At 40.4% G+C, this 14,016-nt stretch overlaps 1 protein-coding gene across 1 annotated transcript in view; it reads left to right on the top strand.

The window, feature by feature from the left end:
• LOC139218478 (WD repeat-containing protein 7) overlaps positions 1-14,016 on the top strand; it is a 95,531-nt gene that overhangs the window by 5,803 nt on the left and 75,712 nt on the right. The window contains exons 10-15 of the mRNA XM_070850049.1: positions 7,182-7,329; positions 8,609-8,724; positions 8,930-9,062; positions 9,375-9,595; positions 11,109-11,304; positions 13,078-13,292. Coding sequence (XP_070706150.1) covers positions 7,182-7,329; positions 8,609-8,724; positions 8,930-9,062; positions 9,375-9,595; positions 11,109-11,304; positions 13,078-13,292 — 1,029 coding nt within the window. The remainder of the gene's footprint in view (positions 1-7,181; positions 7,330-8,608; positions 8,725-8,929; positions 9,063-9,374; positions 9,596-11,108; positions 11,305-13,077; positions 13,293-14,016) is intronic.

Raw genomic sequence — 14,016 nt, forward strand, 5'->3', positions numbered from 1 at the left:
ATGACTGTAGTTGGACTGTTGGAATTAATGCAGTGGAAATGTACTGTCCATCATACTGAATTTGCTATGTGAGCCATTATTGAACAGGTAGTTCATCTGTGACCAGCATTTATTTGATCATGTTGGCTATTATTGAAAGTCATTATTTGATGAACAGCTTTTATTTGAGATTCAAAAATAAGAATGACATTCATTCATTACTACTGCAGTGCTAGTTTTTAAGAATAGCTAAATCATTAGTACATTTTCTTCTTAGATCAGATGTCCAAATGATCAGGCTTAATCCATGTGTGTGAGCCTGACCCTTGGTGTTTTGTTTGTTTCGTGTAGTTGTGCTTTCATTTTGGACCGTCAATATGTTGTTTTTGTATGTGTATTTATAATTTATTGCCTTGTAGGTATTTATTTGTTGTCTGTGCCTTTTTTATTTTTGTTGTTCCCTTTATTATTCTGTCCTCTGATGCCGCCATGACCGTCCCTCCTTTGACCTCCTCACTCCTCTCAGAAGGATGGTGAGGAGGTGTTTGTGGAGGTGATGTGTGTCCCTCCCAGCGGGTGCGACTTGGAGCTCTACGCTGCAGAGCTGCTATACAGCCACCGGCCTATAGAGGCGCCAGTAAGCCCCAGAAAATGCACACTGAAAACTAAAGGCAGGAAGAAGAAGGTTCACCTTCTTGGCTGAGCTGCAAAGGATAAAATGGACATAATTACAGCACTTATACCAGTACAATTTTAGGAGCCTCTTGTTTAAATATAATCTTTAAAAAAGTCTGAAAGTGACTCATTATACAATTTTAAAGGACCATACCAATGGTTGAGCATGTTTCAGCCCACTGATTATTCATTCTTTATATTACTACTGAATGTCCAGTTTTAATATGACATGCATTGACTGACATAAATTAAGCCAAGAAGACAAACAATATAACAACATATATGTTGTATTAAGGGTTAAGACAATTCGATTGGTTGGCCTATCCTGTATTATAAAAGGTTGCCATTCATCAACCAAAGCTCAGAAGTCGGAGCACCCTTGAACGCACCTCTTTTCTTTCATCATTTTCACCTGTAAACACATCACTGTATGATACCAACATCTACAGAACAATGGCTGTAGATAATAGCTATTTTCATTATTAATCAATATGTCAATTTCTTCTATTTGTTTGAGTATTGGCTAATTGTTTGGTAAAACTGTAAAAAATGCTTTGAGGACTATCTATTAATCGATAACTTTGAGATTTTCTGCCGGTCAAGTGACTGATTGATTGTCTAATAACTTTTAATCATCATTTCAATCCCTTTAATCCATCTTGCTCTGCAAATTAAAGATAACTAAATGCCGACTTTGATGGATTATCTATCTCCCACAAGTTTCAAGCTCTGATTTTCACAGAAACTTACACCAATGACAATGTTTATTCAAATATGTGATAAAACAGTGGTATGGTCCTTTTTAAGTGAGGTTGATGTCAGGTGTTGTGTGTGTGTGTGTGTGTGTGTGTGTGTGTGTGTGAGAGAGTCAAGGTTGGTGTGAGGTTGTAAATGTACTTTTGAGATGAAGAGGCTGAAAATTTGGCAACGTTTTTGTGTCAACAAATGTTTACAGTCAACTTGTCTTTTGATGAGTTGTGACTTTGCAGCTCAGCCAGAAAATAATGACTGTAGATGAGAGGAGCAAACTGTGGGAACAGCAATGACAGCAACAGACGTCCACTCAGTGGCTCACATTCACCCTGCACCATGTGAATAAGCAGTGAGGAGAAGTCAGTCTCAGGCGGAATATTTTTTGTTTGCCTATATGAGAACTCAGAGTTCTTCTGTATCATGCTATTAATGCTCATTTACATAGCATAACCGAGTTTACACAATTGTTATTCCAGACTGATTTACCAATGTCTGTAGGGCTCGTTAAATCCTTGCTGTGTGTCAATCAGAGTGGCCCAAATGGAATTTGACATCCTGTCATTTATTACTATAAATTTCTACTCTGAAAAACTATATAAAGAAAATAATCGTATTAAGCACTGAGATGCCATTTGAAAGTGTGAAGAGTATTAATCATTTAGTAAGACTTGCATTGAAGAATGTGATTCTATTAATACTAATATTATAAACGATCATGTAAATTCAAAGAATAATTCACCTTTTGAAGCTTTGTGAAACTGACAGCTCAGAACAAAGCTAAAAGGAAGGAAGATTTTACAAATAAATGAGACTGCAGTCACAAGTTGCCAGATTCCACATCAGATCCATCTTTAGACTCAAAGGTAAAACACGCTTGACAAAAATAATGGCATAAATGATATCATCAATTATTATGAGCTGGTCAATACAATCTCTAATCTAACTTCATATAGATACTGTTATTTACTAAAATGTGCGTCTAACTGGAGATGGTTTTCTTTATTACTGACATTGCAAGGTGCCTTAATTACTGCAAGCCTAATGTACATTGTGATCCATCAGTCACCTGCTGAGCTGAGTCCTCCCATCTTGTTACCTCAATTTTACTCAATTTAAATTGGCTTTCATCAAATATGTGGTCGTTGTGACGTTAGTTGAGGTGCTCTTTATTTATGGTGAGGTTAGGCATCTCCTTCATAAAATGCTGCAGGAATCCCTGATATAAAGAGAATGTATTGGTTCTATATAACTTGTCTGAACCTGTATATCAAGTATATTGTAAACAGCAGAAGGCCAAGAATGGACCCTTGAGGAACACCATAATTAGTGGAAAACTTTTAAATGGCATGGCCAAAGCAGATCCCCTATCCAAGAGAAGTGCAACTTTTAAAAAGTATTTGTGAATTTACGTTTTAGCCTTCAGACTTATTTTCAAGGTGCGGGAAAAGAAGTGTGAGCTGCTGAGTCGATGACATTGAACGTGAACTGCCTGTTTTGTTTGCTCCTCTTCTTTTGTTCCCTTCCTGCCTGACTGAGAGACTGAACTCATTCTAGTTCACTTGATTTCATGCTCTCTTCCCACTAAAACAAAACTCCTTCCAAAAGCACCATCACCCTCCTCATCTGTCTTCATACTGATGAAGATGCATGCAAAGTCCCCAGGCTGCTTTTTAACAAAGTAATGACCCGCTGAGTCCCTGAGTTTAGGAAAACCAGATAAGAATATACACAACAGGAAGTGATAGGATGTGGTTTTCCTGTAGTTTTCTGAACTATCTTTAGTTATTTAGCACAATTTTTCTTGAGATGTGACATTCTCAGTCCAAAAACGTTCTCCTGGGTAAAGATATTTATATTTAGTTTATTCACCTCAACTGTAAAGGCCGTCATACTAGAGACAGGCTTGTATTGACCTTTGTTGCTGATTAATTTAATTGCAAATTTGTGCACAGATGTTTTACAATATAGGCTCAAAAGAGAGAATCCATCCCTCTGCTGGTATGCTTTAATTTTGAAACATCTGCAGGAAGTGTTAACTTGACAGTGACTAAAGACTGATAAAACAGCTGAGTAGAAATGATTGGAGTTACTTAATGAGTGAAAACCGAAATGCTGTGGAAATGTACATTATCCTCAGTTTACAACCATGTTGATTTTTTTTTATCCAGATGAATGGATTGAAACTCCACCTATCTGCAGCGCTGAGCTAATCAAACACAAAACAGGCTTCCAAATCACCATGGATTGATATTCTCTATCTGTCTTTCTCTGCCTCTCTAGTGTTGTGTTTTTGAAACCCAATGCTCACTGATGTTGTGTTCATTTATTCACATCTTATATCATGGTGTGGCTTAGTCTGTGTGTGTGTGTGTGTTGTGTGTGAGAGTTAATCTGTGTTTTAAAAAAAAAAACATTTGGTGGCCCTTTGCATACCCCCTCTAGCCATCCACGGCGTTCAGTTGAGCTGAACTAACTGATTGTGTACACAGTGAACACCTCAGCCATTCCCTGCTTCTGTGCCTCTTCAAATGCTGCAGTTACTGTGATGACCGCAGCCCATCCTTACACATCCTCACATGCCCACAGGTTCATTAGCTTTCATTCTCTTTCATTATCACTGTGATGGACCATCACAATCCTTCACTGCCAGCAGCTCCTGGAAATGATCTTATTCCTTGTGCAACCAATTTGTTAATCTTTGATAGGTATCTCTGTCTGGTGTGTATGGTAATGTGTTCTTACTTTATGCCAGCTTTGAGGCTAGGTTTGTTTATTAATCAGTTTTTACTCTCTTCAAAGAAAGACTCCAAATCAAGGTATTTATCCTCAGTCTTTTGACTACAGCTACAGTGTCATAACCTGGACTGGTGTGAAACAATGGAGCTGTCAGAGTAGCAGTCAGGGTGTTGACTACACATTATCAGTCCCTGCCACAGCATGATACTGCAAACTAACTAAGACTGCCCCTGCTGAGGTCCAGCTGCTGTTTGTTAGTCCGAATCAGCAAAAAACTAAAGAGGAAAATCCACCCGGAAGCAGAACTGCAGAGTTGATTAATTACCATTAACTGTTGAAGATAGTTCAGAGTGGCCAGTTTGGGTCAAACATACATTTTGTTTCTTTCCATTGAAGAAATTAACAACCTGTATGCTCAGGCTTCCTATATCATTACTTTAAAACCCTTGTCAGTAGATTATTCCTCGTGTTTACACTCTATTTTACAAAGTAAGGTGTCAGATATGTGACAACAGCCTGTTGTGTGAGGTGAGCAAACTAGGCAGTGGTAGGGTCGACAAGTGGCTCTGATATCGTTACTGACTTTCTGCCATGTTGATGTGAATATGAAATGATGCAGGAGAATCCAGAGCACTGCTTGGACTGTTACAGTAGCGTCCAGTTTTTCAGTTAGATTTTTAACTGGTGACTCCCTCTGAATTACTTCATCCAGTCAAATAACAATCACAACAGAAACATCATTGTGTCACCAACAAGACGAAAATTAGAAAATGGTCATCATGTCTAGCCTCTGTGTGGCCATTTAGAACAAGTACAAACAATTCTGTTGCTGGAGGACATGCAGTATGTACTAGGTGGTAAAGCAATACTACTGAGACTGTTAGTATCTTCTCTTGAGCACTGCTCAAATTTAGTGCCAGTGACTCATCCTCAGAGTGGGTGGAGAATAGTGGGTAATAGTAGAACAATAGACAATGGCTTTGTTAGGTTTTGTTTAGTTCCTGCAACATTATATCCATAATCATAGTAAGATACTACCTGGGAACTTAAAACTAAATCTACTGTTTGGAAGTCTAGTAATCAATAAGCAAAATTTACAGTTTGGGAATAGCATTAGTTCTGTTTTGGGGTGGATTATCCCTTTATGGGGAAAAAAGCTATGCTGCCTTCCTCTCATCTCCGCCATTATTCCCCAGTAACCTCCCGATTGATCATGTTCCTGTTTTTAAATTTGAACAAAAGGGAAATTATTTCTGATCCCAGCAGTTGCTTTTTTTCCCACTAGGGGTCAGTTTTATCAAGAAGGCCCAATGTCACCGAGCTGCAGCACGTCACACTTTTGACTGAGCAGCGAGCGTGACGTGAATTCATCCTAACATCGGTCGTGGCCGGTAATGAGTCAAAAATCAGTCAGGGTTTTGGTGATTCTTGACAAAACTGACCTAATCTACTCGATTCTTCTTTCACATTGGAGTCCTGGTGAGTTTCTTACCACATGCTTATACCCACCAGGCTCTCCTGTATCTAGAGTGATAGATTTGACTCAACTCTCCATGACTATGGCTCTTGATTTTGTCCGTGATTTCCCTCAGTGGACATATGTTATACCTCACAGTGCTGCTGAACTGAGCAAAGGCAAACTCATCTGTTAATGGACAGTGGTAACCAATATGTAACACACCTTATCCACTACTCCAGGTGACGCCGAAGGGACGAATATGGTGAGGGTCATGGGACTATTTAAGCCTTCATGGTTAAGATGGCTGGTTAAAAGTAAAAAACTACTTTTTTCAGTGATTGCATTTTAACTGCTGCTTGCTGAGGATTCACCAAAATGTAAAGATATATTGACGCACTCTTGGTATAGCCAGCTGCTAACTCAGTGACTTGCATGGCAATGATATCCTTTCAGTTTACATTCCCAAAAGCATGGTGACAACATCAAATCCAAATCAACACAAAGGAGCATTGTTTTTTTTGACACAACTAAAATGTCCCATCAACATGCACATATTTTGTATGACCAAACGCCTGCAAGACTAATAACATTCCCATCAGCTTTAATAATGATAATGAAAGTAACTTGGATTTATATAGTGCCTTACAAGAAACCCAAGGACGCTTTACATAGAGAGCAAAGAAGAGAAAGCAAGAGCATTAGCAGAGTCAGGAGAAGTTGTAGGCTGGTGAACAGGTGGTGTCTGAGGAGGCTTTGGCTGTATTTAGCAAATGTTTGCATGCTAACACAATAAACTGTCATGGTAAACAATATACTCGCTAATCATTTGATGTTTTTTGCTCTATGCACTGCTGTGCCTAAGCACAGACTCTCAGGTTAGATATGCTTAAGTGTACTTATTAGTTTGTTTGAACATCCAGATGACCACTTCTATGTTATTTAGCTTCGGCCACATGACCCTCATCCTATTTGTACCTGTGGTAATGTTCCAGATGATCCAGCAGTGCTTTCCTCTGTGCTGCATTGGCATATGCTGCCATGGGTGAAGCAACAGTTGGAGTGTGATCATTGGACTTCTACAGCAGCTCCATTTGGCTTTCTTTGGCAGCTACAGTGAACTACTATTATACGGCTATTTCTGTCAGCCCTTACCTGAAAAAAAGCACAGTCAAACCCAAGAAGCTTGTTGGAGTCAGTCAGTATTTCCTGTCAGATGAGTTTCACATGTATCTCAGCCTGATAAGGCGTTAGATGTCCAGGTGAAGCAGAGATGTGTGGTACTGTTTTCCTGCAGTTTGCTGTGTGTTGTTGCTGTTTGTATGAAGACAACCAGAGAGCAAAACCAAACATCTCAGCTTCACATGGCCCTCAGACTTACAGCCAACATGGCACGAGAAAGCTAGTAAAATAAAATCCAAAAAGTCCAGTTGTCGCTTACTCCACTGTGGAGTCTAAAGGGGAAAAACACGCTAATAGTTAAGAAGAATGTGAGTGCTCTGATGAACGTGTGTAATGAAGGAGATGTGGCGCTGCAAGTGTTCAGATGTTGACATGTCTTTTTATTCCCACCATCCTCCAGCTCCTGATCTGTCCCCCAGTGACTCGGTTCTTCTTCGGCCGACGGGAGCCCTTCCACAAGCTGCTGATCCAGGGGGACTCAGCAGGCAGACTGTCCCTGTGGAGCATCCCGGAAACCCCGCCTCAGCAGGCACTTTCGACTCCTGCAGGTAAGGACATGAAGCAATACTTTCCACAGAGATCTTTCTGTCCCTTTATATGTAATCTAAAAGCTAGTTTCAGATATTATACTTGATTATACTATTTACACTTGGAAATACTAAGAAAAGTATATTTGCATTTGTGAAAGAAAAGATCATGTATGACAGGAAAAGAGCAAAAAGGACACTAATAAAAACAAACTTCTTGTCTTTAGTAACCCCTCTAAGTAAGTGCTAATACTAATGAATTTAAAAGATGAGTGCACTTTTACAAAAAGACATACTACATAAAAGTTTTTTGCTTGGTTTGGAACAAATCCCATTGATTTCTACTTCATCGCCATCACATTGATAAATAAATGGTCTAGACTGAAGAAAATGTCAGTTTAACATCTGGCTTTTCAGATGGTGTTGTGTGTGTTGAGTGTGTGTGTGTGAAGTAGGTGAAGTGGAGACAGTGGTGGTGGTGAGGCACGGAGGCGGAGTGACACCTAGTGGTCAAAACGTGTCATGGCGCTGTTGTCATATGAATTTAATGTATAAATGCAAGTTAAGAAAAAGATCAAATTTAGCCTTTTAAGAAAACTTGTCAGAAGTTTAAATAAACAAACTCCAAGTGGTTTCTAACCAACAGTTACAGCTAACTCCAAAATGTACTTTTATTAAACTTAATTGCCAAAGATTGCTTATATTCCTGCTTTTAATCAGCCAAAAACAGTAAATCATATACACACTGTTGCCCATAAAGTTGGAATAATTGTTCAATACCCCCATTTTTGTTCAAGCCTGAATACACAGTTTGCAAAGGTTAATTATGGTTTAAGTTTCACTGTGATATGTTTGGAAGAGTTTGATCAATAAAGTTGAGAAGATATACACTTTAGTTATCAAGAATAAATCACATTGTCACAATCATTTCATGAGAAGAGGGCAACAGTGTATAATATATATTGTTATATAAGATAACAAAAAAGGCTTGGTAAATTTAATTTAATTTAATTTTTTAACTGTTTATCCAATATTAGGCCTCCTCCAGGACATTGTTAATCAGGGTGATAAATAATCCAGATCTTGATATATCTCGTACTCTGATCCAGTTAGTTAGTAGCATTCCCAATTATACAAGACACACTAGGACATTTGCTGTACAAAATAGTTTCTCTGTACAATTTCTCTGCTTTACGTTTAGTCCTGTATTTAATAAAAGTCCTTTTTGATTCAGTTGTTTAATTTATGCTGGCCTCTAAACTAATCACTTGCTTCTCTGTGTCTCTGTCTCTCTGTGCAGAGCTGCAGGTGTCGTCCACCATCAGTCTCCAGGAGGCGTTTGATAAGTTAACCCCTGTGTCGGCAGGGATCATCGACCAGCTCAGTGTGCTGCCTGGAAAAGAAGAACCCATCAAGGTTTGAATCCAGATGATGTAAAGCTCCTTGACCAAATGAAATATCTGAAAAATGCACTTTCAAAATGTACTGTCCTCAAAATGTACTGTCCTGGTCACATTGGGATATACTTGGCTTCTTATTGTAGCCTACTAAAATGTTTCTAATTGCAAAATTGTATTTTGCATGGTTGTTTCTTGACTGTGTGGGTGCTTTGTTTCTTCAGGTGACGGCCAGCGTGTACATCCCATCTCAGGGTCGCCTGGTGTGTGGCAGAGAGGACGGCAGCATCATCCTGGTTCCTGCCACTCAAACCGCCATTGTCCAGCTGCTGCAGGGGGAGCACATGCTCAGGAGAGGTAAGAAAGGAAGGGGGAAAATGCCCAGGGTCAAGAAAATGGGAACAGACTTTGAATGAGTGCTGTCGGGAGCTTATTCAGTTCATATGGCCAAATGGGCAAATGCAGCAGAGTTGCTTTGAACTGAACCAAACAGGTTAGGTGTACGTGAAACTCTAGTGTTGGGTGGCTGTTGTGTACCCAAGAAGATACAGATACAGTAAATAAGAAAATCTCCCGTCAATGGAGTCACCCTGCAGCTGACTACAGATGTCCATCCTCAGTATCTAGTGTCTTCGTCCATTCTGAGAGTTGTGTCCGCCTGTCTTGCAGGCTGGCCGCCCCATCGTACCCTACGAGGCCACCGGAACAAGGTGACGTGCGTCCTGTATCCATACCAGATCTCCCCCCGCTACGACCAGCGCTCGCTGGTGTCCGGAGGAGTGGACTTCTCCGTCATCGTCTGGGACATTTTCACCGGAGAGATGAAGCACATTTTCTGTGTCCATGGAGGAGAGATCACCCAGCTCATTGTCCCACCTGAAAACTGCAGTGTAAGACACATAGCTTTATGTGTTCATGTGTGCTTCTTTTGTGTCTTGTCTTTTTCACATTTATTCCTTTGTCTGTTTCTTGCACCCAGAGACATTTCATCTTTTTATGGTCTTGTTTATTTTTCTTTTGCTTATCTTTTATTTCCCCGTTGTTTATTGGGCCTGTGTGTGTGTGTGTGATGAATGAAAGAAAGTGCTGTGTTATGTCGCTGACATTAGATTTAAATGTTATGGGGGATATCATTGTTGTCGCTATGGAAATAGCTTTAATGACATTTTGTTGTTGTGGTCAAATGTTGAATACACACACACACACACACACACACACACACACACACACACACACACACACACACACACACACTGTTGCCCATTAAACCAAATGAAAACATTGTATTGTTTAATTGACATAAGGATCAAATGGTCAGACACGTATTGTTGCCATGGAAAGCAGATGTCAGATGTGGCTGTGTTGTTAGAGATGGATCACAATGCTTTTGAAAAATCAATGACACCCCAAGTTAAGTTTCCAACCTTTTAAAATATTACCAAACTTTTGCTCTGAGAAGTTACATCCATTACTCTCATAAAATGATGAGTCTTATTTGTGTTAAGTCAATTTTAGGATAATTTGGAATTAAGTCAAGAGGAATATTTCTGCATTTCTTTGCCATTTGCCAGAATTTGTTCATCATATACAGTTTTTACATACAAGTGTACTTAATCTAATAACATTGTGGATCAGCCATCACATCTGATTTGTTAATGGGATCACTTGTCTTGTTTTACCAGAGAAACCTAAAATCTATAGGTACGCCATTAGGAGGCATCAGTTCTCTTGATTACAATTTGCGGTTTGTTCCAGTAGTGAAAGTGTCTGCCTTGCATCTAACCACTAAACACACGCGCAGATTCATGTCCTCTGAATGTACATTGTTTTCAGTTGTCGTTGTTTTCTTGTCTGTTTTTCTTTCGTCGTGATATAATCTGTTTCATCTGTGCGATGTTTGAAGCGACCTCTCCGTCAAGAAGTGCTAAAAAAAAGTCTCTATCTTTTTTAAAAACTTAGCGTAAGTGACAAGTTCATTAGGCAGCATATCTAGCATCATTCGAAGTGCTGGTAAATAGTGCTATAATCCATAATGTTTTCACCACATCAGAATGAATATAGGGGGAAACTATGTCAATATGTACAGGCTTAGGAGTTTAACACATTAACTATTACAAACCTGGTGAGATTTGCTAAAGCTATGTTATGTAGAAGTAGGCAGCTTGTGCCCAGAGCACAAGTTAGTTACTAGTTAACTGTTGGTGAAACCCCTAAACCCTAGAAGGCGACAAAGTCATGAATCCTCCTAGACACAGGTTTTATAATCCTTATCAGCTAAACCTAAAAAATATATTAAAGGACTCATTCTACTTGGTCCTCCACTAATTTGTCCCTTAACTTCCATCATGTCCTTGGGTGCAGTGCTTTCGGTTATCATTATTATTTGCTGGATTTCCCCTGCAGACTCGGGTGCAGCACTGTGTGTGCTCGGTGGCCAGCGACCACTCTGTGGGCCTGCTCAGCCTCAGGGAGAGGAAGTGCATCATGCTGGCTTCGCGACACCTTTTTCCCATTCAAGTCATCAAGTGGCGTCCTGCAGATGACTACCTGGTGGTCGGATGCTCTGATGGCTCTGTCTATGTCTGGCAAATGGATACAGGTAAGAACCAGGGGCAACTATGATCACCCCAAATATTCATGCTTTCACTGTCAGTGGAAATGCATTCAAGTGAAGCTGCTGTCGCTGGATAGAACAACAAATGGCTTGATTAGTCTGTTGTTGGAGACACTGGACAGGTGGATCAACTGTTGGTCATCAAGAATCAGTTCCAACATATAACTGTTGTCATTTTACATCTTGGCTTTTGTATGGATTAACCAAACAAGATACAACATGTTAATTAGCATTAAAGGAGCTGATCTGTGTAACTTTGAACACTAACAGAGTGAATTGAACTGTTTCCCCTTCGTCCAGCCTTGGTGCTGGAGGTTAACCACGTCCTGAATCCAGCTCCGTACACAGCACACAGACATGGGATTGATATTGATTGCCTCATATAACTCTCAGAAAGACAGTGAATATGTTGAGCTATTCCTTTGAATCTCACCTCCTCTCAGACTCATCTGCACCATGATAACACATCCTGCAGTAAGCAAGCTTGTGGCTCAGCATAGAGGTAACATTAGCTTGAATGATGACTAGCCACTGGAAAACACCAGGTGTGTGTGTGTGTGTGTGTGTGTGTGAGAGAGAGAGTGTGTTGGTGACCCGAATGAGCTGTAGTGCTGGGAGATTGCAGGGTAGCTAAGTGTGAAATTAAGGAAGGTGTGTGTGTACTCAGGCGTTGGACATGTAATAGGGCCATGGCTTACAGGCCCTACACACACACACACACACACGGATATAAAGGTACCACTTCTCCTCTCACTCAATACCAGAGCCAATACTGATGGCGGCTCTCTCTTCAGCTAATGATGTCGCTCTAAACCTTTCTCTCTTTCTGAAAGGTAGAGAATTGTTGCAGTCAGAGGTGGAGAAGACTCTCTCTGTGACCCGAATCATATTCAAGAGACAATAGATTATGATTCTGAGCAACAAGACAAAGTGGGTGGGAGATGAGAGATTGGAAGATTGATATAAATAGAACGAGAGTGCAAGGCCAAGACGAGAGAGCACAGACAGAGGGAGGCTGAGATAAAACTAGTCTGCTTACGTTTTACTTACTGTGGTACACTACGTGGCCAAAAGTATATTGACACTTGAACATTAGAGCCATGGGTGATAGCGTAATATGAGGGCATTCATATACTGCTCATGTATAGGCTCCACTTTTCTGGTTTCTGGCTTTCCACATTTTGGAACCTAGCTTTCCTTAGTTGTCTTGTTTTGGATTTGAATTTATGCTGTGAATCGTGAAGCCGAAAACAATTCCCACATCCAACCAACAGACTAACCGATGGTCCCGCCCTGTCCAGTCCAGAATCTTTAGCTGGTCTTACTTACTATTCAGTCACAACAGCTAGAAATGTCAGAGGTGAAACAAAAGAAAGGTTTTAGGTAGTACTGTTGAGTCCAATCTGGGTAGTAGACACAGTATGAGATATTATGTACAAAGTTTACATTCTAGCCTGAGGGTGGTACTAGGTGAAAGGTCACAGAGGATCAAAAATGGAAAGGGTTTGCCCTCTTGGAGCGGGAATGTGATCAATCAACCTAAACTTAAGCTGCCCCATAGATTTAGATTTGTCTTCTGCCTAAATGGAAATATGTCCTGAAAAAGGTCAGGAGTCACTGAAATCATTAGGATTAAAGAGTACCACAGAAAATACCATGTTTAGCTGCACAAGTCGTTTACTGCTTCTCAGTAACTGGCCCCAGGTTTGCCTGTATCATGGGCGTGAGAGACGTTTTGTTCATTGTTTGTATTGACAGGGGCCTTGGACCGCTGTGTGATGGGTATAACAGCAGTAGAGATCCTCAACGCCTGTGACGAGCTGGCTCCGGCCACTGTGGACGCTCTGAGCCACTCGGCTGTAAACCTGAAGCAGGCGATGACTCGCCGCAGCCTGGCAGCACTGAAGAACATGGCCCAGCACAAACTGCAGACTCTCGCCACCAACTTGCTGGCTGCAGACAACGCAGACAAGGTACAGACAAACGACAAACAGTTACACTACAGCAGGAAGGAAACTTGACCTCAGCTTCAGCCTTGTGCACTACAGCTGGAGGATTAGCTGGGTTATCGAGTACTTCGTCAACAGAAAATTAACCACAAATGATTTGGCTGATTTAAGGAATTGATTAATTAATTAAGTCTACGGACTCTGTAAAGCTTTATTTTAGCAGTTCCTCATTTCCTTTTACTTTAGCCGTCATTTTTATGCTGCGTTAAAAAAGAGGAGTTTTGTTAGATGTCGACATTCCACTGACTACTAATGATTCAGATCTGATTTGTGTGTGAACTTCAGGTGTCTGAAGCCTTCCTCCTCATATCCTGTTTTTCTTGCTCTTTGTGTCATTCATCAAAAACATACACACGTGATACAATGTGCGTGCGCACACACACGCAAACACACACAGAGTGGTCATCTTGGTCAGATAACTGGCTAAAGTCACAGACCAATTAAAACTCTGCTGGAGACAAACCAAAGGTCAACACTTTGCTGTGTGAGTGTGAGTGTGAGAGTGAGCTGCTTTGGTTTAAAGGAGAAATTCCCCCAAATTTAAAGAGACATTAGTTACTGTTGCAGAATGGACTTATGGTCCATCACTCTATTTTGATTACCCTCTCCTTAAGTACAAATTTAGATGTCAACATGGTAAATATGATTAATAATGATAAGTGATCATACATCAACCTAATAACAACAT

Source organism: Pempheris klunzingeri, chromosome 19 (assembly GCF_042242105.1).
Source record: "Pempheris klunzingeri isolate RE-2024b chromosome 19, fPemKlu1.hap1, whole genome shotgun sequence".
In the NCBI taxonomy this organism is placed as follows: domain Eukaryota; kingdom Metazoa; phylum Chordata; class Actinopteri; order Acropomatiformes; family Pempheridae; genus Pempheris; species Pempheris klunzingeri.